We start from the raw sequence: 24,141 nt of genomic DNA on the forward strand, positions 1-24,141 counted from the left end.
AGATTAAACAAACATTGTTTAAAAAAAGTTTATTTCCAGTACAACAACAAAATATATATTAAACTTAATACAAACTCAAAAAGTTCTATAAATACATTAAAATAAATTAAACTTAATTTACTAAAGATTCTCCATTAACACTAAAGAAGCTTGAAACATGTTGGTCAAAAAGGTATTTAAATACAATGGAATGCAAAAAAAAGCATCCGCTCTCAGAACCAACTACCAAAACATCTCGGATACAAACCATCTACCATTAGATCTCCAAGGACTTCTAGAAAGACACTACAATTCAATCTACTGAACCAGGTGCCGTTTAGGTCCAACTCAATAGAATCAGATTTCAATGGCAACCCAGTTTAATCATATCACTTTGCAATTTACATGTATTTTTCTGCTAATCAGGGATTACATGCAGTCTACCACACAAGGGATACACACTGTACTCTTGGTGCGTCTTCAGAACGTCTACATACAACTTCAAACATTTGCAGAGATTACAGAAACAAGTGAGAAAAAAATTATTAATTCTCACAAGCCACCTTGCTAAGTTATGAAACCAATTTAAGCTTTGATATAAAATAGAAGAAAAAAAATCCAAGGTTCCCCTGCAACTAACAGTGAAATTTGCAGTTTCCAACAATAACAAAAAACTAAAAGTTTACAGGCACTGAAGTCATTAAAATAACTAAAGTGGGTTTTTGGAAAAGGTCAATTTCTTAAGCCCAGTCAGAAGAACAGTGTACAATAAAGAAAATGTCACAATAGTCAACCAACATTCATAGGGGGAAATCTAACTTGGCAGAGATGCATTGTGTCCTTGTCTTTGGCTTTTTTAACATTCTAAGATTCATGAATTGCTTCTCAAACTGTCATTTACATGACTAGTTCACTTCTTACAACTGCAGGTGGCAGGAATGGAGGACTTCCAGGGGCAATAACACTGATTACACCATTTTTCTCTCTCCAAAACAGTCAGTGCAATGCAACTCTGGCACCTTGCCTTGCTGTCAACTTGTACAGCTTAATTTCGCTTGAGCTTAACTGTAGCACATTTCTGTGTCAAGCATCGGCCCGTACAATACATTAGGTACACAATAGTATGCATTCACGGTGCTTTAAAAAAAAAATACGCAAGTCTTTCAATGGACAAGACGTCACTGAGTGGTTCGGGAAGGTTTGAGGAGACCATCCTACCTAGAGGAAGAAGCTAGTGCCGCTGCAGCACTCGCTGCTGAAGCCCTCGTCAGGCACTGAGAGCTGGCTGAAGATAGGCAGTCGCCGACCAGACCCATCTGGACCAGAAGAGTCAGACCCACTGAGGCTGCTGGCTGAGCTGCCACACCCACCCTCGTGGTCAGATAGGGAGGTATAGGAGAGGCTCCTGGCCCTGAGAGCAGGCCCACAGGGGGGACTCTGGCTCTGCTGCAGGCTGCAGCCCTCTGATAAGGTACAGGGGTTCTGGGAGGGGGAAGGCACAGGGGACAACCCACAGAGGGAACAGCCTGAGTCAGGAGAGGGAAGAAACTGAGACTGGAGTTCATGGGCTGGCTCAAAGACACAGTCCACCTCGGAGAAGGCGTGGGAGAGCAGGTCGGTGATGTCAGCTGAGGTGGGAGGGGAGACTGAAGGCACGAGGAGGAAGGGGTGGGGGAGGGAGTGCTCCAGGGGCTGTGGAGGGGCGGAGGGGAAGCCTCCGAAGCTGAAGCTCTGCCTAAGTAAAGGGGGTCGTCTGGTGCGGGGGGTTTGGGGACCAGGCCCAGGTCTGGCAGGACCAGGGCCCAGGTCGTCCTCATTGTTATGAACAAAGTGGCAGCGGATGCCGTAAGGACAGAAGCCAATGGTGTGGAAGGTGCGACAAGGCTCCGTCTTGTACTTGGGGTGTCTGTTGAGGTCACGTATCTCATCAAAGCCGTGGGCAAACTGGCACTTCCCCCCATACTTACAGATGCCACTCTCAGCAAAGGTGCGGCAGAGTTCAGTCTTATAGCGTGAGGAGGTGGGAGACCCAGAGACAGGGCCACCAGTAGGGGAGGCTGGGGGCTGTTTAGGCTCTGTAGAGGCCCAGCCCAGGGTGCACGTGCTGGGCTCCACCATGCTGACCGAGCGCTCAGCCCAGAATGACATCTTCAATCTTGATGGGAGTGAAGCATCTGTGTTCTGCCCCCAGTGGCTGGAGGTCATGGTTGCACTTTCTGTGGAGTGAGTAGAGAGGGCAGAGCTAGATGCAGAGAGGGAACAAAGGGTCCAGGGCTTATTGTAACCAACAGGTCTCACTGGGAATGTTGACTGATTGGATGCGTCCCGGAGATCCAGGCTCAGAAGCTGCTGGATAGACAGTAAGAAAAGGAGAAAAAAAACAATGTTATACATACATATACATTTTCAAAACAAAACGATAACACGGTCTGTTGTCTAAAGAAAACTAGTCAAGCCAAGAACAGTATCTCATGTTAACTTCATCTGGAGGACCCACTTCTACATAAAAACAATGACAGGAAATAGCAAAACCAAGGTGAACTTAGCACGTCAATAAACTGAGACTTCTATTCTGTCCAAAGGCCTAACATGAGTATGCCAAACTTTGCATGAATGATACTTTCAAATGCCCAAAGTAACAGCATAGTTCAACTCAGTCGACCATCTAGTTAGGTGCTATAAGATTTACTTTGCAAATGGCCAATTGTTTGTGCAAGAAAGGCTACTGTGGGTGACTTTAGCTAATGCAACTTCTCAGTTTTGCTATTACCTCCAGCTAGTTGCTTGGATTCAGTTACTTTAGTAAGTTAACAGCACATCGTCACTATAGCTAGCTAATACCCTTTTGAAGCGCGCACAAAAACTAATTCAAATGCACGTTGGTTAATCTACACATGGATAAAATCAGCACTCCACATTTAGCTTGTGCATTGAAAGCTTCAATTCTATTTTGGAAACATATGTTTAGTTGAAGAGCAATCGAGCTAGCGTTAAAACGTTAACCACAAATAGTTTGAGTCACTTCTAGTGAAACAAGTTCTTATTAACGCACACCAATTAATGACAACATGCATTTGCTCAGCGTCACCAGCAGTTGCACGACTATACGCATTGATTTGTAAGTTAGACGCAAACTGTCTGCCATATTTTCTAATAAAACATAGCTAGCTAACAAACATGATATCACGAACCAAAAGGTACCACACCACTAGCTGACGACTGAACTTGCAAATTGAAAACAATTGGCTCCATATTGCAGTTCCAAAATGCAGCATTGCAAATTCACTCACTACCGGTATTCATTCGAAATCGACTGGTTGGCAAGTTCAACTAATTAGGTATATAGCAAAACTATGCATATATAATGCAGGATTTTGAAATTGAAAAGGCATCCGTTGATTTGTGCAACATAGACTTGCTGCCAAACACGAGTCCTCGTTTGCTGGCTATCTAAGTAGCTATCTTTATGGTATAAAATCATCAAATTACCTTGCACATAACCTCTTCCAAATCAAGAAATTTATTAAGCGCGTATGGCATTTTCTTGAGATGGGGTTCCATCTTGGACACACGGGAAAGTTTGTTCGCTCCAGTTGTCAAACTTTTCAAACTTTTCTGTACGAACTGCAAATCGTGTGTTGGTCCACGTGTGGTTTTAACGCTACACTGTATACGATAGCCACACCCCCGCACCAACTCTCATCGCTCTGTATGGCGCACCGTGCAGCCTAGTCGTTGGATGCATGCCAGTCAGGCAAAACAGCACATCACAACAACAAATAACATTTTGATGAACATCGATTGATGGACAATATTGGACAACATAACATTTCTCTCACTCATACAATCCAAATCGCGACTTGTTTTCATACATTTTCATTTTGAGTGAATATAATTTCAAAAGACGCCAGATATATGTTGTAGTTTGATGAAGACAGAAGCCACAAGCACATAATTATTCATGGTCAAATTGGACAAGATGATGAAGGTAGTGCGCTTTTCTCCTCACATAAATATGAATGAGCAGATGATAGGATGCAATAGCAATGTAGCAATTCAAACCAATGTCAGTGCATTGCAATGAGCAACAGTATGTCATGTAAAATATCAGCATTCTGCATACCATCCAAGAACAAATGTAATGAATCCAACACCAAGTTGTGTCCATAACATGCTCATTCAAATGCATGGCCACATTGGCCAACATGGCAATGCTTTTTAAACCGTTTTTTAACTAGGTAAGTCAGTTAAGAACACATTCTTATTTAAAATGACAGGTTATCCCAGCCAAACCCGGATGACGCTGGACCAATTGTGAACCGCCCTATGGTACTCCCAATCACGGCCGGATGTGATACAGTCTGGATTCAAACCAGGGACTGTAGTAATGCCTCTTGCACTGCGATGCAGTGCCTTAGACCACTGCGCCACTCGGGAGCCCATGCTATATGGTCACAAACCTTCTCACTTGTGGAGTCTGTAGCCCACATTATTAACTTATGGAAATCTCATACCACACATGAAGATATAGTTTCATCTTCAAGGCTCACCAAATTAAAACATCAAACCCGTTCTGAGTGTGTGTCCATATGGGAGGAGGATCTTGAAGTACCTTGATGTCAAGATCACGGGGGAGTTATGTCCTGGTCAGATAAAAGAGTGTTGGCTAGACCAGGCAGAGCCCACCAGTAGCATCAGCCACTGGAGTTCAAACATACAGAGACGACAGACCTCCTGGAGAAAGGCCTTTGATTTCAGAGGTGGAAGGTGTTGAATGTTTTCACCCCCAGGCCAGAGATACAGACATTAAAGCCAATGATGCCTGGAGGTGACGGAAGGCAGGCAGGGGTGACGTAGTCACATGTTGGGTCCAGCCAGCACTGAGGACTTTCGTTTAGAGGTAGCACGGTCAGGGACTGCAGACTAAAAACCTACCAGACGCAGCGTGAGTGGAGATGGTCCAGGGGATGTTTGGCAGACATATAGTATGTGATCCTGGATGTTCAACACTAAGAAACTGTTGCAGGATTCTATCAATTTGAGTCTTATCCCATTGTCCCAATCTCTCTTTGTATGTAGTCAGTGACAACTTGTTGGTTCACATTATGGTCTCCTTTTGCTTTATTGAGCATCGCACCTTGTTGAGGGAAAGGAAAAAAGACTGAGGAGGAATGGGGGTAGACAGAGGGTTAAGTTAGGCCAAAGGGGTTTTTGGAGACACAAGGGCACTTGTGAACAAGCTGACTTAGGTCTTATGTCCATGCACTTAAGGTCTTTCAGTAAAATAACTTGAGCTCAGGACAATGCCGAAAGAAAAGCTTTGTTTTGGTTATGCCCAAAGCTCAATGGTTTGTGCCCTCTCGAAACAGCAGCACATTTTAATCAAAGGTCCTCTTTGTGAGATGAAGGAAACTATAGCAGAGTTTCAAAACAGGCTCCTCTATCCATCCCCCCAGTATCAATTGTAAAAACAACTTTGAAAGACACAACAAATAATTCATTTGTCACAACAATTAAGAAATGAAACCTCATTACTATAATTTAATGTAATGCTTTCAAGTATAATGTGTTATTAAAGATTTTTTGTACGTTATCAATGTCTACTGTGATGTGCCTTGGTAAGACAAATTCAAATTCTGGAGCCAGATGCAAATAGAAAGCAGAAGAAAATTGTGATTCTGCAATATTTTAACCGTTCAAAAATGAATTTGTTGTTCTATAATCACAGTGAAATAACCCATACCTTTGGTTTCCATTTAAAGAGGACCGAAAAACATAGGGCTTAAGGGAACAGCCCTGACCACTGTGCTAGCTGTAGAATAGATTATGTGGACCATGACAAATGCAAACACCTCACAGACAAGACCTCCAAACCATTTGGTCTAAAGACCATTAGAGTGTGGTAAACATCAATCTGTGAGTTTAAGCGGAGCATTAAGGGCTTCTATGTTTGATGCAATGTTGTCCAAAAGCAGGGGGAGTGGGTGAGTTTTGTGTGGCTAGGAAGAGAAGGCCGGGAGAAGAGGTGGATGTGCATCCTTGCCTCTTTCAGGTCAGCTTGGTTAATAGGGCTTTGGTGCATAATGAGTAAGATGTTTTTGGGCTAACAATGCCTTCCTCCCCCATTGAAGATGTGAAGGGGAGTGGTTTCACTGGAAGGGACTGGGGGAGGGGTATTGGGGGTGAAGGGTGATTGTTTAGTGGGGAGAGGGCTAAACAACAGTGTCAGGAGGCACTGAAGAGCCCAGTCCCAAACATCTTCTCCTGAGTGATGGTGGTGTGTGTGCGTGTGTGTGTGAGAGAGTGCATACCTGTGGGATGTGGTTAGGGTTTGGTCGGGGTAGGCCGTCATTGTAAACAAGAATGTGTTCTTAACTGACTTGCCTAGTTAAATAAAGGTTTAATAAAAAATATTTTAAATGTAATACCCACCAATATACATGATTAATCTACTCGAAAAATACTTTCCACAGTTGTGATGCAAAATGGCCAGGTTTTTTTCTCTTTATAAACTGGGTAGTTTGGGTCATGGATGCTGATTGGCGGAAAGCCATGGTATATCAGACATTATAAACTGGGTGGTTTGAACCCTGAATGCCTATTGGCTGAAAGCCATGTTATACCACGGCTAAAGGCTATATCCAGGCACTCCACACTGCGTCGTGTGTTATGTTGTTAACCAGTTTATAATAGCAAAAAGGCACCTCTGGGATTTCTGGTATATAGCCAATATACCATGGCTAAGGGCTGTTCTTAGGCACAACGCACCACAGAGTGCCTGGATACAGCCCTTAATCGTGGTATATTGACTGAGGGACTGTCATGTCCAACTTAATTGGTACAGAATATTCAAGATTTCCAGGAACATACATAAGCAATAAGGCCTGAGGGGGTATAGTATATGGCCAATAAACCACTCTGCGGTGCGTTGTGCATAAGAACAGCTCTTAGCCGTGGTATATTGGCCATATACCATACCCCCTCGGGCCTTATTACTTCAGTATGTTCCTGGAAATCTTGAATATTCTGTACCAAATATGTTGGACATGACAGACCCTCAGTCAGTTCTATACTCTGGCAGCTCTTTCTAGTGCGTCCCTAGGCCCTTTGGTGTGTTTCCTTCATATTGGTCTGTGAGGCCTATCTCAAGTCGCAGTCCTACTTCCTTGCTGATGAGACAAACAACAACAGTCTGGGCCTGGAATCAGTCACTCTTTCACTCTTTCAGGCTAGCTCCCATGATCTTCTGCTCTGGGCCATTAGCACACAGCCCTGTGACAGCGGGTCGTCCCATTTGTTTGTCCTCTCCGAAGTAAATAAGTTGTGATTTCATTTGCAGGTGATGAACCCCACTGCGTGTTATTACGTGTCACATGCACACTGATGTCCACTGTTCGACACCATACAGCTGTGCCTGAACACTGGAGAACCAGCTTGTGCTCAGATAGCCAAAGCAATAGTTAAAATACTGTAGCATAATGCTGTGAGTGAACAATGGTTTCTATGTCGGATTGGGTAGAAATACTGTAAATGGCTATGCCAAAGATTTGATGACAACCAATTGTACTATTTTATGGGTTCTAATGTTAGCAGTGTGTCTAAAGACCTATATTCTTCTGTAAGAGAGTAGTGCGTAGCGTTAACTGTGGATAGTGTTAACTGCCAGAGAGATCCTGAGGGGATGCCAATAGCAGGTGATACACCTCTACTTAAGACAAGCCAAAACAATCTCTCATCCTGAGGGGAGGTATTCACTCTGTCAGGACAGAATGACAGGTAAAACCCTCCCCACCACAAACCTCTCTTGCCAAGGTATTGGTGTGTGTTTGTATAAGTGTGTCTATGTTTGTGAGCATGAGTGTGTGTGACACTGAACAGGCTGAGGGGATATGGGGGGGGGGGGGTGTACTTTAATCAGCCACAGCCCTGGAGCAGAGAGGAGTCTGGTTACCCTGACACAAACAAACGGCTTGACCGACAGATCGGGTCTCCAGAAAACCACAACCATTTACAAGATAATGAACAATTGGCAATACTCCAAAGTTTGTCCAGGGGTTATGGATGAGTTATCAAGAATCACTCTGGTTTGTTGTTAGAGGATGTGCCATCCAGTGCAGGCAGTGAGATAAAGCACAAGGGAGGATGGAGGAAGATTGATTTCTGGTGGTCCTTCTCACTGGATTTGTGTAGCCAGATATAATTGCAAAACCACATGAGGCATTTGGGCCTTAAACTACTCAGCATGCTCTCTTCACAAAAGTGGAGTTTTTGAAAGAGCATTAGGGAATGGCAGGTCATGGCGAGGGGTCCAAATGGCATGTACTTGGCAACTCGATCCAAGGGGTCAGCTCGGTTGTTAAAGGCCTAGTATAGCAAAGGGACCAGAAAGGGCATGAAACACTTTCCCACAACGCAATCTGCAGTAATGGCAGGAAAATGTATAAATATCGAATAGAGTATGATTTCAGAGCAACGTTTTAATCAAGTGATGCTTTTTAGATTACTGAAAATCATTTAGTGACAATACTGACCTCTTCATTTTTGTGGACATGTTCAGTTACTCGTGAGGAGTCAGTATATCATTTGAGCCTTGGCTTTAATATGTTGACATACACCAGCTGCAACAACCTCGCCACAAACCCCTTACTCATGGGAGAATGGAGAGGTAGAGTGAGAGTGGGAAAACCTTTTCTTTTAATCTTTAGATATGAGAGGGGAGAGGGTGCTTTTCTTCATTTCTCAGAGGGCCTGTTTTCTATTTTCCAGCGCTGAACCCACAGGAAGGCCCTTGTGTTCCATACGCCGTCCGCTCTGTCCCGCTCCCCGCCGGGGGCCCTATCTTACCTCACATCAGGCAGATATGCTTTCAAAGGCTGCCCCTGCTGGCCCCCTTTATGGCCACTCTTTAATGGCCATTCAAAAGCATGGAAATGTGGGTGCATAATGGGAGATGGGAGAGGGGAGGAAGGGGTGGAGGGAGGGAGAGAAAATAAAAAAAAACACGTCCTGCTGTACAAAACCCCATTGAATGCAGCTCGAGGGTGCTGCACAGCTATGCCGGTGAGGGATCTTCTGAAGGCCCGGGAGTTATTTGGACGCTGCTGAACATCTGCTCGCAGTGAACAAGCCCCCTCACGTCCCTTCCTCCACCTCTCTTTCAGTCTCCTGCTCCTTCCCTTTCACCATGGCCGTCCAATCATAATAAACTTTAGGGCTTGCTCTAATTAGGGCTGGCCTGCCGGCTGAGGAGCGACTGACTGTGCATGCCTGAGCACAGTGATTGTGATAATCCTTCACATGAACAAAGAGTCCACCTCCACCACCACTGCTCTGCAGAGGGGCTCCTCTTCTAAAGGAAATAATCCAGCTACAGTACTGGGCTGAGGCTCATGCTCAATGAGGGAAATAGATGGTATAGAATTGTGAAGAAATGGTATAGAACAAAAGTTGTTAATGACTCTGAATGTACAGGTAACTGTCAAAATAAAGGAAACACTTCGAGTAAACGAGGGATGCAAAGTATATTGAAAGCAGGTGCTTCCACACAGGTGTGGTTCCTGAGTCAATTAGGGAAAGGGGGTACCTAGTACCTAGTCAGTTGCACAACTGATATGCATTCAACCGAAATGTGTCTTCTGCATTTAACCCAACCCCTCTGAATCAGAGAGGTGCAATTAACATCCCATCATGCTTAGGGTCATGCATAAAAATGCCCAGTTGCCCATTATTTTGACTTCCATGGCTAGAAGAAAAAATGTCAGTGACTTTGAAAGAGGGGTCTCAACGAAGCATAGTGGGGTTAAAGGGTGTGTGTGTGTGTCAGTCAGTCACCAGATCTCAACCCATTTTGACACTTATGGGAGATTCTGGAGCGGCGCATGAGACACCGTTTTCCACCATCAACAAAATAATAACTGATGTCATTTCTTGTTGGAGAATGGTGTCACATCCCTCCCGTAGAGTTCCAGACACTTGTAGAATCTATGCCAAGGTGCATTGAAGCTGTTCTGGCGACCCATGGTGGCCTAAATCCCTATTAAGACATTTTATGTTGGTTTTTCCTTTATTTTGGCAGTTACCTGTATTCACGCTGAAGGAAATGGGGTTGTATCAAATGAAATGTCGTTTTTTTGTAAAAGTAACTAATTGGGTGTCTTGGATTTTTCCTCTATTTTTTTGGAGGAATATAATCAATACTGATTAGATGGGATACAAAGATTTTTTTACCATAAAATGTTTATCAATTTCCGTTGTGATAAGGTATTAGTATGAGGCTTGAAATGGAATACTATTACTGTCAGTCAACCAGAAAGAATGCAGGATGTACCGATGGAATGTATGAGATATAGATACGCAAGTTAATCCTAAATGGCAGGGACACAATTTTTGTGTGTTTCCTATCACCCATCGCTCCCAATTGTAAAGCTTTTCTAAAACTACCTCTTAGTGCTTGGTATTTTTTGCATTATAATTTTTTGATTTCACCTTTATTTAACCACGTAAGCTAGTTGAGAACAAGTTCTCATTTACAACTGCGACCTGGCCAAGAATAAAGCAAAGCAGTTCGACACATACAACAACACAGAGTTACACATGGAATAAACAAACATACAGGCAATAATACAGTAGAAAAAAATCTATATACAGTGTGTGCAAACGAGGTAAGATAAGGGAGGTAAGGCAATAAATAGGCCATGGTGGTGAAGTAATTACAATATACCAATTAAACACTGGAGTGATTGATGTGCAGAAGATGAATGTGCAAGTAGAGATACTGGGGTGCAAAGGAGCAAGATAAATAAATACAGTATGGGTATGAGGTAGTTGGATGGGCTATATGACAGATGGGCTATGTACAGGTGCAGTGATCTGTGAGCTGCTCTTACAGCTGGTGCTTAAAGCTAGTGAGGGAGATATGAGTCTCCAGCTTCAGTGATTTTTGCAGTTCGTTCCAGTCATTGGCAGCAGAGAACTGGAAGGAAAGGCGGCCAAAGTAGGAATTGGCTTTGGGGGTGACTAGTGAGATATACCTGCTGGAGCCCGTGCTACAGGTGTGTGCTGCTATGGTGACTGAGATAAGGCGGGGCTTTACCTAGCAGAGACTTGTAGATGACCTGGAGCCAGCGGGTTTGGCGACGAATATGAAGCGAGAGCCAGCCAACGAGAGCATACAGGTCGCAGTGATGGGTAGTATATGGGGCTTTGGTGACAAAACGGATGGCACTGCATCCAATTTGTTGAGTAGAGTGTTGGAGGCTATTTTGTAAATGACAGTGCCAAAGTCGAGTATCGGTAGGATGGTCAGTTTTACAAGGGTATGTTTGGCAGCATGAGTGAAGGATGCTTTGTTGCAAAATAGGAAGCTGATTCTAGATTTAATTTTCGATTGGAGATGCTTAATGTGAGTCTGGAAGGAGAGTTTACAGTCTAACCAGACACCTAGGTATTTGTAGTTGTTCACATATTCTAAGTCAGAACCGTCCAGAGTAGTGATGCTGGACGGGTGGGCAGGTACGGGCAGCGATCGGTTGAAGAGCATGCATTTAGTTTAACTTGCATTTAAGAGCAGTTGGAGGCAATGGAAGGAGAGTTGTATGGCATTGAAGCTTGTCTAGAGGTTAGTTAATACAGTGTCCAAAGGGCCAGAAATATGCAGAATGGTGTTGTCTGCATAGAGGTGGATCAGAGAATCACCAGCAGCAAGAGCGACATCATTGATGTATACAGAGAAGAGTGTCGGCCCAAGAATTTAACCCTGTGGCACCCCCATAGACTGCCAGAGGTCCAGCCAACAGGCCCTCCGATTTGACACACTGAACTCTATCAGAGTAGTAGTTGGTGAACCAGGCGAGGCAGTCATTTGAGAAACCAAGGCTGTTTTGTCTGCCAATAAGACTGTGGTGATTGACAGAGTCGAAAGCCTTGGCCAGGTCGATGAATACGGCTGCACAGTAATGTCTCTTATCGATGGCGGTTGTGATATCGTTTAGGACCTTGAGCGTGGCTGAGGTACACCCATAACCAGCTCTGAAACCAGATTGCATAGCGGAGAAGGTACGGTGGGATTCGAAATGGTCGGTAATCTGTTTGTTAACTTGGCTTTTGAAGACCTTAGAAAGGCAGGGTGGGATAGATATAGGTCTGTAGCAGTTTGGGTTTAGAGTATCTCCCCCTTTGAAGAGGGGGATGATCGCGGCAATGTCCTTCCACGGGGGAGCAAAATGGCTTGGCTAGTTCAGAGAGGAAATGGATGGCAGAGAAAACCAGGTTAGAGTGATATGACATTTCAGAGTTCCCTGTTATCAGTACAATCACATGGGGGGCTGGGGGAGGAATCAGATGTCATACTGCCATGAGAGAACACAGACTGTTCTTTCATAAAGACGTTTGACCATTTATTATAGTAATTAGTGAGAGAGACAGAGAGAGTTATATTTCTTTATCTGCATCTCAGACTGAGGGAATTTCCTTGTAGTATTTCAGCACTTTTCCGCAAAGCACCACAGTTTGTATTCCGTCAGCATCACTTTCCCGCAATAACAATGTCTAAAAAAGCCTATATACAAAATGTATGGCTGAGGGGATGCTTAGAAAAAGAGACAGATCCCCTCCCCCACAATCCTGTGTTGCTCTACCCCCAGCACTACGTAGGCCACCATTTGAACAACTCCAAAATCTAAAACAGTCCCACACCTCACCCTCTCTTTAGGCTCTGTTGTTTATTCCTCCTTAAGGCCACTTGACAAATAACCAGGTTACTGGGCTGATTTGTGAATCCTGAGGGTATTGAGAGAGAGGCGGATGGGGAGGTGGTGGAGGGGGAGGTGTGCGCTCCACCCAAACCTCCAGCCACCCCCCCCAGGCAGAGGTAAGGCAGATGGGCTCTGGGTCAGAACATGTTGAGATGATTAGGCATCAACAGGCTGCTAGCTGGCTAACCATTTCCCAACTTCCAGGTTTCTGCCAGGCCTTCATGAAAATCATGGTTTTATGGTCTCTCAGCTGTGTCTGTTTGATTCGATGTTTGTTTAAGTTGCTTTGTTGGCCTACTTGTTGTTGAGAGTGTTGTTTGGTTCCGTATCCCCTCACTGTTAAAGCCAAGCATGGCTGATCCTATGGGAAAAATATTTTTATAGCAGCCACACTTATTGTTGCACAAATTTCATGTTGTTTCATGTTGGTGAGTATGTCATGATATGCTTTATTTCCTAAAGCATAATGTGAAGTGTTGCTACTGAAGGGTCGTAATATTACTTTCACAAAGGAAAGTCAATAGTTATTCAAACTTTCCATTAACACTCAAAAACAGATTGTTAAATTTCATTCTATCCTCAATTACTCCTAATGACAAATACAGATCGTAATTCGGTCACATATTTTCTATGTTTACCTTCATTTCCCAGGATTAATCAGTGTGGCCAGAAGGGAAAAAACCCACTCGGGTCATGATAATGAGTTCACCAGTGGATCCTTCTCCTTGCTCACCCTACACTAGAAAAACAGTCAGCCTCCTCTATCCATCTGGGTCCCATTAGAGTTAGCAAAATACACACAGGCTTAATTTAGCCCAATGAAGAGGCCCTGACACCCATCAGGCATGCTCAGCAGGTACCGCACAGGTGGCCTCTTCCCCACCGTTGGCCTTCCCCCACCCTGCCATTCCGTTCCTTGTAACAGCAATCCTGTTGATTCAATTAAACACTAAAAGTGCTGTGGCGCTCCCGCACAAAGGGGCAAAGGTACAAGGCCAGTCAGGGAGAGAGATGGAAGGCAAAAAGCATCCATTAGAGCCAAAGACAGGCAAACAAATGCTCTGTAACCAGGGAGAGGCCAAATGGGTGGAGGTGGGAGGGGTGGGGGAGAGGAGGAGGTAAAGGGGTTGGACAAAGGGGGCATTATTTTTGGGGGTAGCCCATTGGATCCCAGCAGCGATGACATAGGGTGAGACAGCTGTGAAGGACTCGATGGGGTCGACTGGCCACGAATGCCCGGATTACCACTGACATTAGGTAAACATTGAAGGATAAGCAAGAGTAACTCTTCTATGGGTTCAGGAGATGTGGCTTTCTATTGAGGACTGTGTCAGTTCTGAGATGAGAAGAGACAGGGAAGGTGTCTGTTGTTGTGCTGCTCTGCAAACAAAACACAAACAACAATGTTGAAGCAAATTAAATGCATACAGCAGTGCGATAACTTTGTATTAGGCAGAGAGAGAAAAAATGACATTTGGTGGTTATACACAAATATTTATTCTCATGATTTAAATCAAACTGTTGCTTTTAAAGGTTGAGCAAGCCCACACACCTGTATATCTGTCATGATGAGCTGGTTTGGAAGGTGAGAGGGCAGAACCACCCAATCTCTCCTTTTTAATCTGTCCATCTAAAGGTTTGATCCCGAGGGCAGCGTGTGCCCCCATAGCCCTCATGACCCAGTGAGTACTCTGGTGAGGGGAGGGCCTGTCGCAGTGCACCATGGTGGCTATGGCCTGTGGAAAATCAATATACTGTAGGTCAGAGCTGGCAAGTTAGGCAACAAATAGTATGAGAATTTACCAAGACACTATAGAATGTTTTCAAGCTGCAGACACACTGAGGCCAGATATAGTATACTATACATCCTGTACATTCCATTACACTAACAGTACTTCAAATCAAATTGTATTTTTCACATGTGCCGAATACAACAAGTGTAGACTTTCCCATGAAATGCTTACTTACGAGCCCTTTCCCAACGACGCAGTTAAAAAATATCAAAATTAACAAATAGATAAGAAAATAGTAACCCAATAAAATAATGAGCCTATTTAAAGACTAATTTTATTTTTTACCTTTATTTAACTAGGCAAGTCAGTTAAGAACAAATTCTTATTTTCAATGACGGCCTAGGAACTGCCTTGTTCAGGGGTAGAACGACAGATTTTTACCTTGTCAGCTCGGGGATCTGATCTTGCAACTTTTCGGTTACTAGTCCAACAATCTAACCACTAGGCTACCTGCCACCCCATATACAAGGAGTACCGGTACCGAGTCAGTGACCTGGGGTACGAGGTAGTTGGGGTGATTGATTGAGGTAATATGTACATGTAGGTTTGGTGAGGTGATTGATTAAAGTGCTATGTACATGTACAACACAATCTCACATTCAATCCGTGCTGACAAGTAGGTAGGGGATGAAAAGCAGAAAGTCCAGGTTGCTGTTAAATGACTTTCAACCACTAAGAGCTTTAACGAATGTTATATCAAGTAATGTAGGTAGAGTAAATAGATTTGGTCCCAAGGATTAGACAATTCATTATGTTGTGGTGGGAAAGGTGAGGGAGATAGTTTGTTTTGTTATCTGCCTTTGTGTTTAATGAATAGTTAACGACATAGCCTCCTCGAGCCAGTAATGTCAAACCTCATAAGTCACCATTGTAGTGCCTTGAGACATCCCTCCCCAACAGCACAGCATACATGCAGGCTAAACTAATTGTGGCGGTTCCAAATGGGCATTCTAATGAAATACCAGTTGGACATAGCTTTCTTAGCCATTGGCATTTGGGGCATTGTCTTCCTGAAGGACGAAAACAAGTGTGACAAAGGAAAGTGTCTGATTTGTCCAAACAATCCATTAAATTAGCCCTGAGCTCTGTGAAACCCAAAACCCACAAGGTCTGCCTGCATTACCTTGGCACCAGAGTCAGGTCAGGGAGGGTGTGTGTGTGACTGCAGTCCGGGAGTTGAGAAAGTGGGGCTTATAAAGGTTATTTGAAAGAAAGGTGCTCTTTAATCCGGGGGATTCTAACGCGACCCCACCCCAGTTCAACGTAAACAAACCCATGCGGCTCATGGCGATGAAGACGATAACTTTATAGTGCGAGAGCTAAGATTCAGGAAAACAATGTGATTCTAAACAACTCTTTTTGTCAATTCCTAGCAGTGGCACTATTAGCTTTTCAGCTTGTGTAAAGGCAAAACAATCCCATTAGCTTGAATCAGTTTAGTAGCCTACATGTGACTGGTTGGCCCAAAATGCATCAGGTGATCAAGATTTGCTGTGGGGGGATCAGTGTTGGGATTGGTTAATACTGTTTTAACTGAATTTAGCAATGGAATTCCCAAATAATCTAGAGACCAATCTACCCATTTGAATAGCCTGAAGTGATGTCTGACAACACAGGCTTTGGCTGGACAGGTTTTTGTAACGGCAACACAACCCTTTGATTAGTGAACTGCCACACTAACCCCAGTCCACACAATCTTTTCCAAAGCTCAGTGGTCAGGTAGCAACCACCCTTCCCCCCCCCTTCAAAGACCTGCCTTCCTATCCCCTTGATAACCTCCTCTGCCTGTCTATTAATCAAGAGAGGGGCTTTATCTGGGGGAAGTGATTAGCCACAAGCTCTTACAAAAAAAAATTGTAATCCTTTCACTAATGGCAAAAGAGAAAAAAGTTCCCCAGACGTCCTGGTATTGTAGCCAGATTTCCTCTCTCACCCACAAAAAAACGGTCATATCTTCCCTTTTGAGGAAAGAGTGGTAAATTAAAAGTTATTGTTACTTTCCTGGAGACATGGACCCCATACTCACCCACCACCCATTCCCTCATTCCAACCTTCTGGAAGATTTATTGGAGAAACAATGGGTGGAAAATAATTTGGAGAGCGCAAATGTCAAACAGTTTGAGGTAAACCTGGAGCAATGACGGAGGTTATAGCCCTCTACGCTGCAAACAGGATAACACAGTTAAGCTGTTTGAAGAACAGAAATCTTTCTGCATACTGTAAACTACTCTGCAAAATTAGTCTCTCTGATGTAGCTTTCAACATTTTGAACTTTAAAAAAATGAAACTCATATAGATATGAGTATCTGTTAAATATTTACAGTTGATTAATTGAATAAAGATGCAACTCATGAGCAAAAAAAAATATTCTCTTCATCTCTCTTTTGCCATGAGCAAAGAGTGGATTCTTGAGAGAACTTGTGACAGCAGCACAAATCAGTAAAGCCAGCAGCTATGGGGCAGTGGGTGTAGGAAGGGGGGCTGCTTTTGTGTCAGAAGTACGTTGTTCACTCATTCACTCCCCAGCTGCAGACGGTTTTCAGGGCTCCGGTTCCCATACTTAGATTAAATCATCCAAATTCGAACGATAAATGAGTGTGTGTGTGAAGAGGTTACTGATGAAGGAGGGGGAGGAGAAAGGAAGGAGAAAAGGAGAATGATGAGGAGAGTGTTTTCCACGGGCTGGGTCTGGGGGGGTGGGGAGAGATGCAGGAGGAGGGGTGGTGGGACAACTAAAGAGTCCCCTTTTCCCCTCTTGTAACTTTATTGATTACATTGTGATGCAGGGAAGGCCTGGGAACGCCATGCAGCGCTATGCAGGGTAGCAGCTGGCTCCCTGCCCACTCTAATCCACAAGCTTACTGCTCCAGCACAATCAAGCTCTGGAGACAGAGACCATTTTACTGGAGTTTGGGGAAGAGGATCCTTATGCTGTTAGCCAGATCGTCTCTGTCCCTTTGACTTTGTTGTGTAAATGTTACGACACGCACAATGTTTTTGTTAGCAATTCATATACTCTTCCCTTTCTTTTTTATGTTTTCCTTTCACTTCTCTCAGGACTCCCTTTCATGGTCAGAAAAGAAGAGTTCGGTATCAGTGTTGCAAACGTTACAGAAGTTCATTCTGAAAATATCACAACGCAATACTGACAACGGAGGGTCACTGCGTATTACACTTGGCTCACTGCCAGCCTCCTAGCTTTCTGCATGTTGAATCAGTCTAACTTCTACATCAGAAGACAGTGTGCCACTTCTTTCACAGAGGACATGATGAATATATTGAAGAGTTCAAACAATGATCTTTATTTGGAGAAAAAAAAACATACAATTAAAGACCATTCAGCTATTAAAGTACAGATACGCATAGTACAACAATCATGGTAGTAATAATTGCATAGGTCTTTGAACCGGTTTCCTGGAGAAAGAAATCTGAAATACATTCACTACAACCAACTCTATATGGTAGAAATAACAGAAACAGTACACAACACAGGAAGAAAAGAAAAAAACATTTGAGGGAAGAAAGCGCTCCAGCACAGATGGTTATGCTTGGGAAACCCCCCCAAAATAAAACAGAGAACTGCATCAGAAGGAAAAGAAAGGAATGGAAGGACAAGAAATGAAGAGGTGGAACTGGAGGATGTTGACTTGAACATACATTCAGACCAGACGGGGCGTTTGAAGTTGGCCATAGTTAATTCTCTGCTTTAGAATGGGGGAGTAGACACCACCTCGCTCCAGCCTCTTTTTTTATGGCTTTAGAAAGGAGAAGTGAGACAGCTGGAGATCTGGCTCAGAGCATTTATTTACTTCTCCCTGTGGCAAAGTAAAAGTTCTCCACAAAGAGAGCCGGTGAATGGCTCACCCCGGGTAGTCTTGCCCTACGTTCTCCTTTGTGTATCTTAGTTTAAAGCTAAAGCATTCTGTATTTGTTTCTTTTCATCAAAGGGAAAAAAAGGCGTTTAAGAGAAGGCGCCGGTGTGGCGCGGTGGACTATGTGCTTGGATACGGCGATTTAAGACGCGTTAAGGTGAAGGAATGATCAACCTTTGGCTATGTTGAGGGGAGCAATACAAGTTTTGGTTTTGGAGGTACTGACAAATCCTTTTATCCTAAGAATTCCTTTCCTTAAAAAGGGCAAGGTAGGACATTACCAAGTAACGTGAACCAAAGCCAAAATCTTACAGAGAATTACATAACAGATGTATCAGTCTAATAAAGCTTGTTTTTAGAGAACACTAATAAACCTGACTTGACTGATATGTCAAAATCAGGAAGAGGACAGGGTCTTTGAAAAGGGTATAAAACCTATCATCAGAGGTAGGGAGAGGTTTCCATGTTGAATACTGAATGGCTTTGTACTGTAAAATATTCTGCTTGATGTCAAAATGAATGAAGCCAAGATCACAAGGGAATGGATATCTGGGACACACTCCAGTCACATAGCCTACATACATCCTCCTTCCTCTTAAAAGTCCCCGGACAAGTAAAAACTAGAAGAGGATTTATCTAACCTAGCCTAATTCTGCTGCTCTGTATTTAACAATATGCCATTTTTACAATCAAAGTTTTGTGCCAAATAGATCAATCATGTCCTGTTGGGGCTCCTGAGTGGCACAGCGTTCTAAGGCACTGCATCTCAGTGCTAGAGGCGCCACTACAGCCTCTGGTTTGATTCCAGGCTGTATCACAACCGGCCGTGATTGGGAGTCCCATATAGCGACGTAGAATTGGCCCAGCGTCGTCTGGGTTAGGGTTTGGCCGGGGTAGGCCATCATTGTAAATAATCATTTTTCTATACTGACTTGCCTAGTTAAATAAAAAATAAAAACTGAAGCACAATTTCATACAAAAACAGAGGTTTTGGCTGTAGGTGGCTCTCCCTTTGAAATGTTGAAAGCTGAACACAGAGCCTTTCTAGAGCCTGAGGCACTGATCGTAAACAGAACAGAATTATGTATTTCAATCCATAAAACATTCACATGGAACAGTAAGAGATGAGGTAACTTCCTGTTTCAGGAAGTATTACCAAACTGGATCAAATATGTTTCAAATAGTGTTTTAAAGCGGCAATCAGTAGTTGTAATAATAACAAAGTGTACTCCCAGGCCATTTTGGTAAAAAGCTGAGGGATGGGCTGGAGAAATGTAACCACTGAAAATCATAGATAAAGCTATGGATGCAAGGACTGACCATACCAAATGATAGTTTTAACCAAGTTGAGGCTTTATTATGTTTGTTTACGTTTACTTTATTTACAAACATTGGGGTAAATTAAGCTTATATTTTGGGTTCTGTAAGGGGTACAACAGTTGAACTAAGCTCTGAGGCATTTATAAATTATATTCTTAAATAATCAATAGGTACATATCATTCACAAGTACAAAAATGATGTAGCAACTGCAGATTGCCCCTTTAAAGTATTATTTTGTACAAACAACATTTTCAATCCCGGTCTTAAATGTATTGCTTTTGGTGCAGGGTAAAGCAGACAGATCATATCCCAAGATAATAACATTATTCACAAAGTTTGAAAGAGTCAACTTGAGACCTGGATATCACTGCTATAATGTTCAACTGGGCTCTCTTTTCAAAATGCACTCAGACACAATTCACAGGCATGCTGCCGAGAAGAGTATTTTGCAGAGACTACCCTCTAGTGGCAAAAAAGGTTATTTTGCCAACAACTATTTGTTGTTGATTTAGCAAATACAGTCAACAAAGAGCCAATGAAATGACATGGGATAAATATGAAAATCATTTCATAATAAAAATGCAATTCGTCTTGATTTCTCTCAAGAACTGAGATGATACCTATAACAGACTAACTGCAATACCTTCACAACTGTCAAACTGAAGATGAATTCTAGTTAATATACAAAGACAGGAAACAGATGTTAGGATACAAAATAATCAGAGACAATTAAAAACAGAAACCGATATCTGGTGACTGCATTTCTTCAAGTACAGTCACAAAAACGAACAAGTGCTATGATGATCCTGGCTCTCATGAGGACCACAACAGGAAATGAAGACCCAGAGATACCTCTGCACCAGAGGATAAGTTCATTAGTTACCAGCCTCAGAAAGTGCAGCCCAAGTAAGTGCTTCACAGACTTCAAGTAACAGACACATCTCAACATCAACTGTTCAGAGGAGACTGTGCGAATCGGGCCTTCATGGTCGAATTTCTGCAAAGTAACCACGACTAAAGGACACCAATAAGAAGAAGACTTTCTTGGGCCAAGAAACCCGAGCAATGGAAATCTATCCTTTGGTCTGATGAGTCCAAATTTGCGAAATTTGATTTCAACCGCCGTCTTTGTGAGACGCAGAGTAGGTGAAAGGATGATCTCCGCATGTGTTGTTCCCACCATGAAGCATGGAGGGGGAGGTGTGGGGGTGCTTTGCTGGTGACAGTCAGAGATTTATTTAGAAGTCAAGGCACACTTAACCAGCATGGATACCACAGCATTCTGCAGTGATACGCCATCCCGTCTGGTTTGCGCTTAGTGGGACTATCATTTGTTTTTCAACAGGACAATGACCCAACACACCTCCGGGCTATGTAAGGGCTATTTGACCAAGGAGAGTGTTGGAGTGTTGCATCAGATCACCCGACCTCAAACCAATTGAGATGGTTTGGGATCAGTTGGACCGCAGAGTGAAGGAAAAGCATTCAACAAGTGCTCAGCATATGTGGATACTCCTTCAAGACTGTTGGAAAAGCATTCCAGGCGAAGCTGGTTGAGAGAATGCCAAGAGTGTGAAAAGCTGTCATCAAGGCAAAGGCTTTGAAGAATCTAAAATATATTTTGATTTGTTTAACACTTTTTTGGTTACTACATGATTCCATGTGTGTTATGTCATAGTTTTGATGTCTTCACTATTATTCTGCAATGTAGAAAATAGCAAAAATAAATTAAAACCCTGGAATGCGTAGGTGTGTTCCAACTTTTGAATGGTGTTGTATATTGAGCATGCCATTTAACAACATTTCAGTCAGGTAAACTGATACTAAAGTACTTAAAGGTGGAACTTAGGTCAAACTGAAATACAGTACAACTGGGCATATGCAATAGGGAAAACTGTTGTCCTACCTTTCTCTAAGCCCCTGTCCTACTCTGAAGCCCATGCCTTCTAGAGTGAACACACAAGAGGCCCTATCCTGTGGAAAGAAAACATAAATTGTTCGATGAGACAATAATGGATACAACAAACACACCGTTTGATGATAACCAATCTTTCAAACAATTGTGGGTGGGTATGTCAGGTGGCTGTCATGTGTGACGTTACGAGCTTAACCTAACGTTACCTTGTCCATTTCCCCTCTTGAGGCTTGGTCTTTGTAAATATGGGACACCATCTCCAGGTGTAGGAACTCAAAGAGTATGTCGTCGGCCATGTCTGAAATTAAAATGTTACTCTTAATACAAAAAGCTAGGCACGGTTCTCTAGCTGACTGACAAACGAATACAACATGCTAGCTAAATGATCCTGGTACATTGGGGGACAACATCCAGCTAACGTTAGCTAAATTAGTGCTTGATACTACGGGCAATGCTTTCTTCTGAGTTACAATATCATTTGCTATCTATGTGCAATCAATATGATCATATATTGGTAACGCATGTAAATCCAACAAAATACCTATTGTACAGCTCTGGTTTGAGGTATTTTCCCCTAACTTGCCCACGATGTAAACAAAGAGTTACTTCCTGATTACGGAAACTGCGAAGGAGGCACAACTTTGCTTAGGCGTGTCGAAGGACACAAATGGTTGGCTTGGATGACTGATTACAAGTGAAAAGGCAAAACATTTTTATTTAGTGTTAACTTCAGAAGAAAATATGATCAGAAACTCTTAATTTATTAATAGGGTCACCAGCTAGGACAACAATACAAACAGTTATTTTCTTCATCCTGCTCACACCCTTCCGAGTTTATGTGAAATTCTCAAATTCATATTCACATAATCTCAATGCATTTCCTTTTAAATTGACAGGTTTAATTCTCTAACGCAAATGTTTCACTCTCTAATTCACATTTTCACAAACCGTAAAAATAAACAATTTATGTTTTGTTGAATATCTTCTCGTTTTAGGCTACCTTTTGTTACCGCTTCAATGCTATGGTAAAAAATATATTCAGGCCTCTGGTATTGCTTAGCATTATTAGAGTATACTACAAAACAGTTTGGAGATCTTGGAGTATCTGAGTCTGAAAAAGGGCGCACAAATAATTGTCCTGCAAAAAAGACTGCATTTGAAGTAAATGTGCATCATATTTTCCTTTTGAAGTAGGCATGGCAACATGCATTTCTAATTCCAAAATGGCTAAAACTGCTAATCAGATTTGCAATGAATATATATATTTTTTAAAACAGTCCTTCCATTACATTGTATGTTTAATTCTTCACTTTTAAAAATACAATAGTATCAATGACATGGTCACAGACGTTTCAGTCCATAAATAAGACTATTATCATAAGTATGCCTCTTTGTATTGTACTCACTTGGATTAGGTTTAATGTCGAGGTGCATCAAATACGTTACACTATATAACTCAATATCAATGGACTTAATACAAATTCTGATTGAAGCTGGAAGTCATGTATTAAAATGACTTTTGGAGAGAGGTGGAAAATTGTCTTAAATTCCCAGTGAGGTCAGACATGTGATTTACCTGTGTCTTATATACATTGTATTCAGACTCCTTGACTTTTTCCACATATTGTTATGTTACAGTCTTATTCTAAAATTGATAAAATAGTTTTTTTTTGTCATTAATCTACACACAACACCACATATTGACCAAGTAAAAACAGGTTTAGATATTTTTGCAAATTTACTACGCTTAAAAAAACTGAAATATCACATTCACATAAGTATTCAGACCCTTTACTCAGAACTTTTTTGAAGCACTTTTGGCAGTGATTACAGCCTCGCGTCTTCTTGGGTATGACGCTACAAGCTTGACACAACTGTATTTGGAGAGTTTCTCCCAATCTTCTCTGCAGATCCTCTCAAGGTCTGTCAGGTTTTGCTTGTAATGTGTTACCTGGATGCAATTTAAGACGGCCCATTTATTCAAACTTTCAATTTACTTAAAGATAGGGTATCATCAAGATACTGTAGACTCGCATACAGCTATTTTTCAGGTCTCTCCAGAGATGTTCGATCAGGTTCAAAGACATTCAGAGACTTGTCCTGAAGCCACTCCTGCATTGTCTTGGCTGCGTGCTTAGGATGTTGTCCTGTTGGATGGTGAACCTTCACTCCGGCCTAAGGTCCTCAGTGCTCTGAAGCAGGTTTTCATTAAGGATCTCTCTGTACTTTGCTTCGTTCATCTTTCCCTCGATTCTGACTAGTCTCCCAGTCCCTGCCTCTAAAACACATCCCCACAGCATGATGCTGCCACCACCATGCTTCACCATCAGGATGGTGCCAGGTTTCCTCCAGACATGACGCTTGGCATTCAGGCCAAAGAGTTCAATATTGGTTTCATCAGACCAGAGAAGCTTGTTTCTCATGGTCTGAGAGGCTTCAGGTGCCTTGGGGCAAACTCCAAGAAGGCTGTCATGTGCCTTTTACTGACAAGTGGATTCCATCTATCCAC

At 42.7% G+C, this 24,141-nt stretch overlaps 1 protein-coding gene across 7 annotated transcripts; it reads right to left on the reverse strand.

Moving 5' to 3' along the window:
- Positions 1 to 14: 14 nt before the first annotated feature.
- LOC115205976 (mRNA decay activator protein ZFP36L1) lies at positions 15 to 22,270 on the reverse strand. Of its 7 annotated transcripts, XR_003880716.1 has the most exons (5): positions 22,174 to 22,270; positions 21,839 to 21,930; positions 21,624 to 21,691; positions 14,284 to 14,467; positions 12,362 to 14,111 (listed from the first exon to the last, which is right to left on the reverse strand). XR_003880716.1 is itself a non-coding variant. In XM_029772445.1 (4 exons), the coding sequence occupies exon 4, from the start codon at positions 2,182 to 2,184 to the stop codon at positions 1,198 to 1,200; it is 987 nt and encodes a 328-aa protein (XP_029628305.1). In that variant the 5' UTR covers positions 2,185 to 2,325; positions 21,624 to 21,691; positions 21,839 to 21,930; positions 22,174 to 22,270; the 3' UTR covers positions 15 to 1,197. The 7 variants fall into 7 exon arrangements, 3 of the variants coding, with proteins under 3 accessions (XP_029628305.1, XP_029628304.1, XP_029628303.1); XM_029772445.1 differs by lacking the exons at positions 12,362 to 14,111; positions 14,284 to 14,467 and adding an exon at positions 15 to 2,325; XR_003880717.1 differs by lacking the exons at positions 12,362 to 14,111; positions 14,284 to 14,467 and adding an exon at positions 19,729 to 20,571.
- Between the last annotated feature and the right edge of the window lie 1,871 nt (positions 22,271 to 24,141).

Source organism: Salmo trutta, chromosome 13 (assembly GCF_901001165.1).
Source record: "Salmo trutta chromosome 13, fSalTru1.1, whole genome shotgun sequence".
NCBI lineage: Eukaryota > Metazoa > Chordata > Actinopteri > Salmoniformes > Salmonidae > Salmo > Salmo trutta.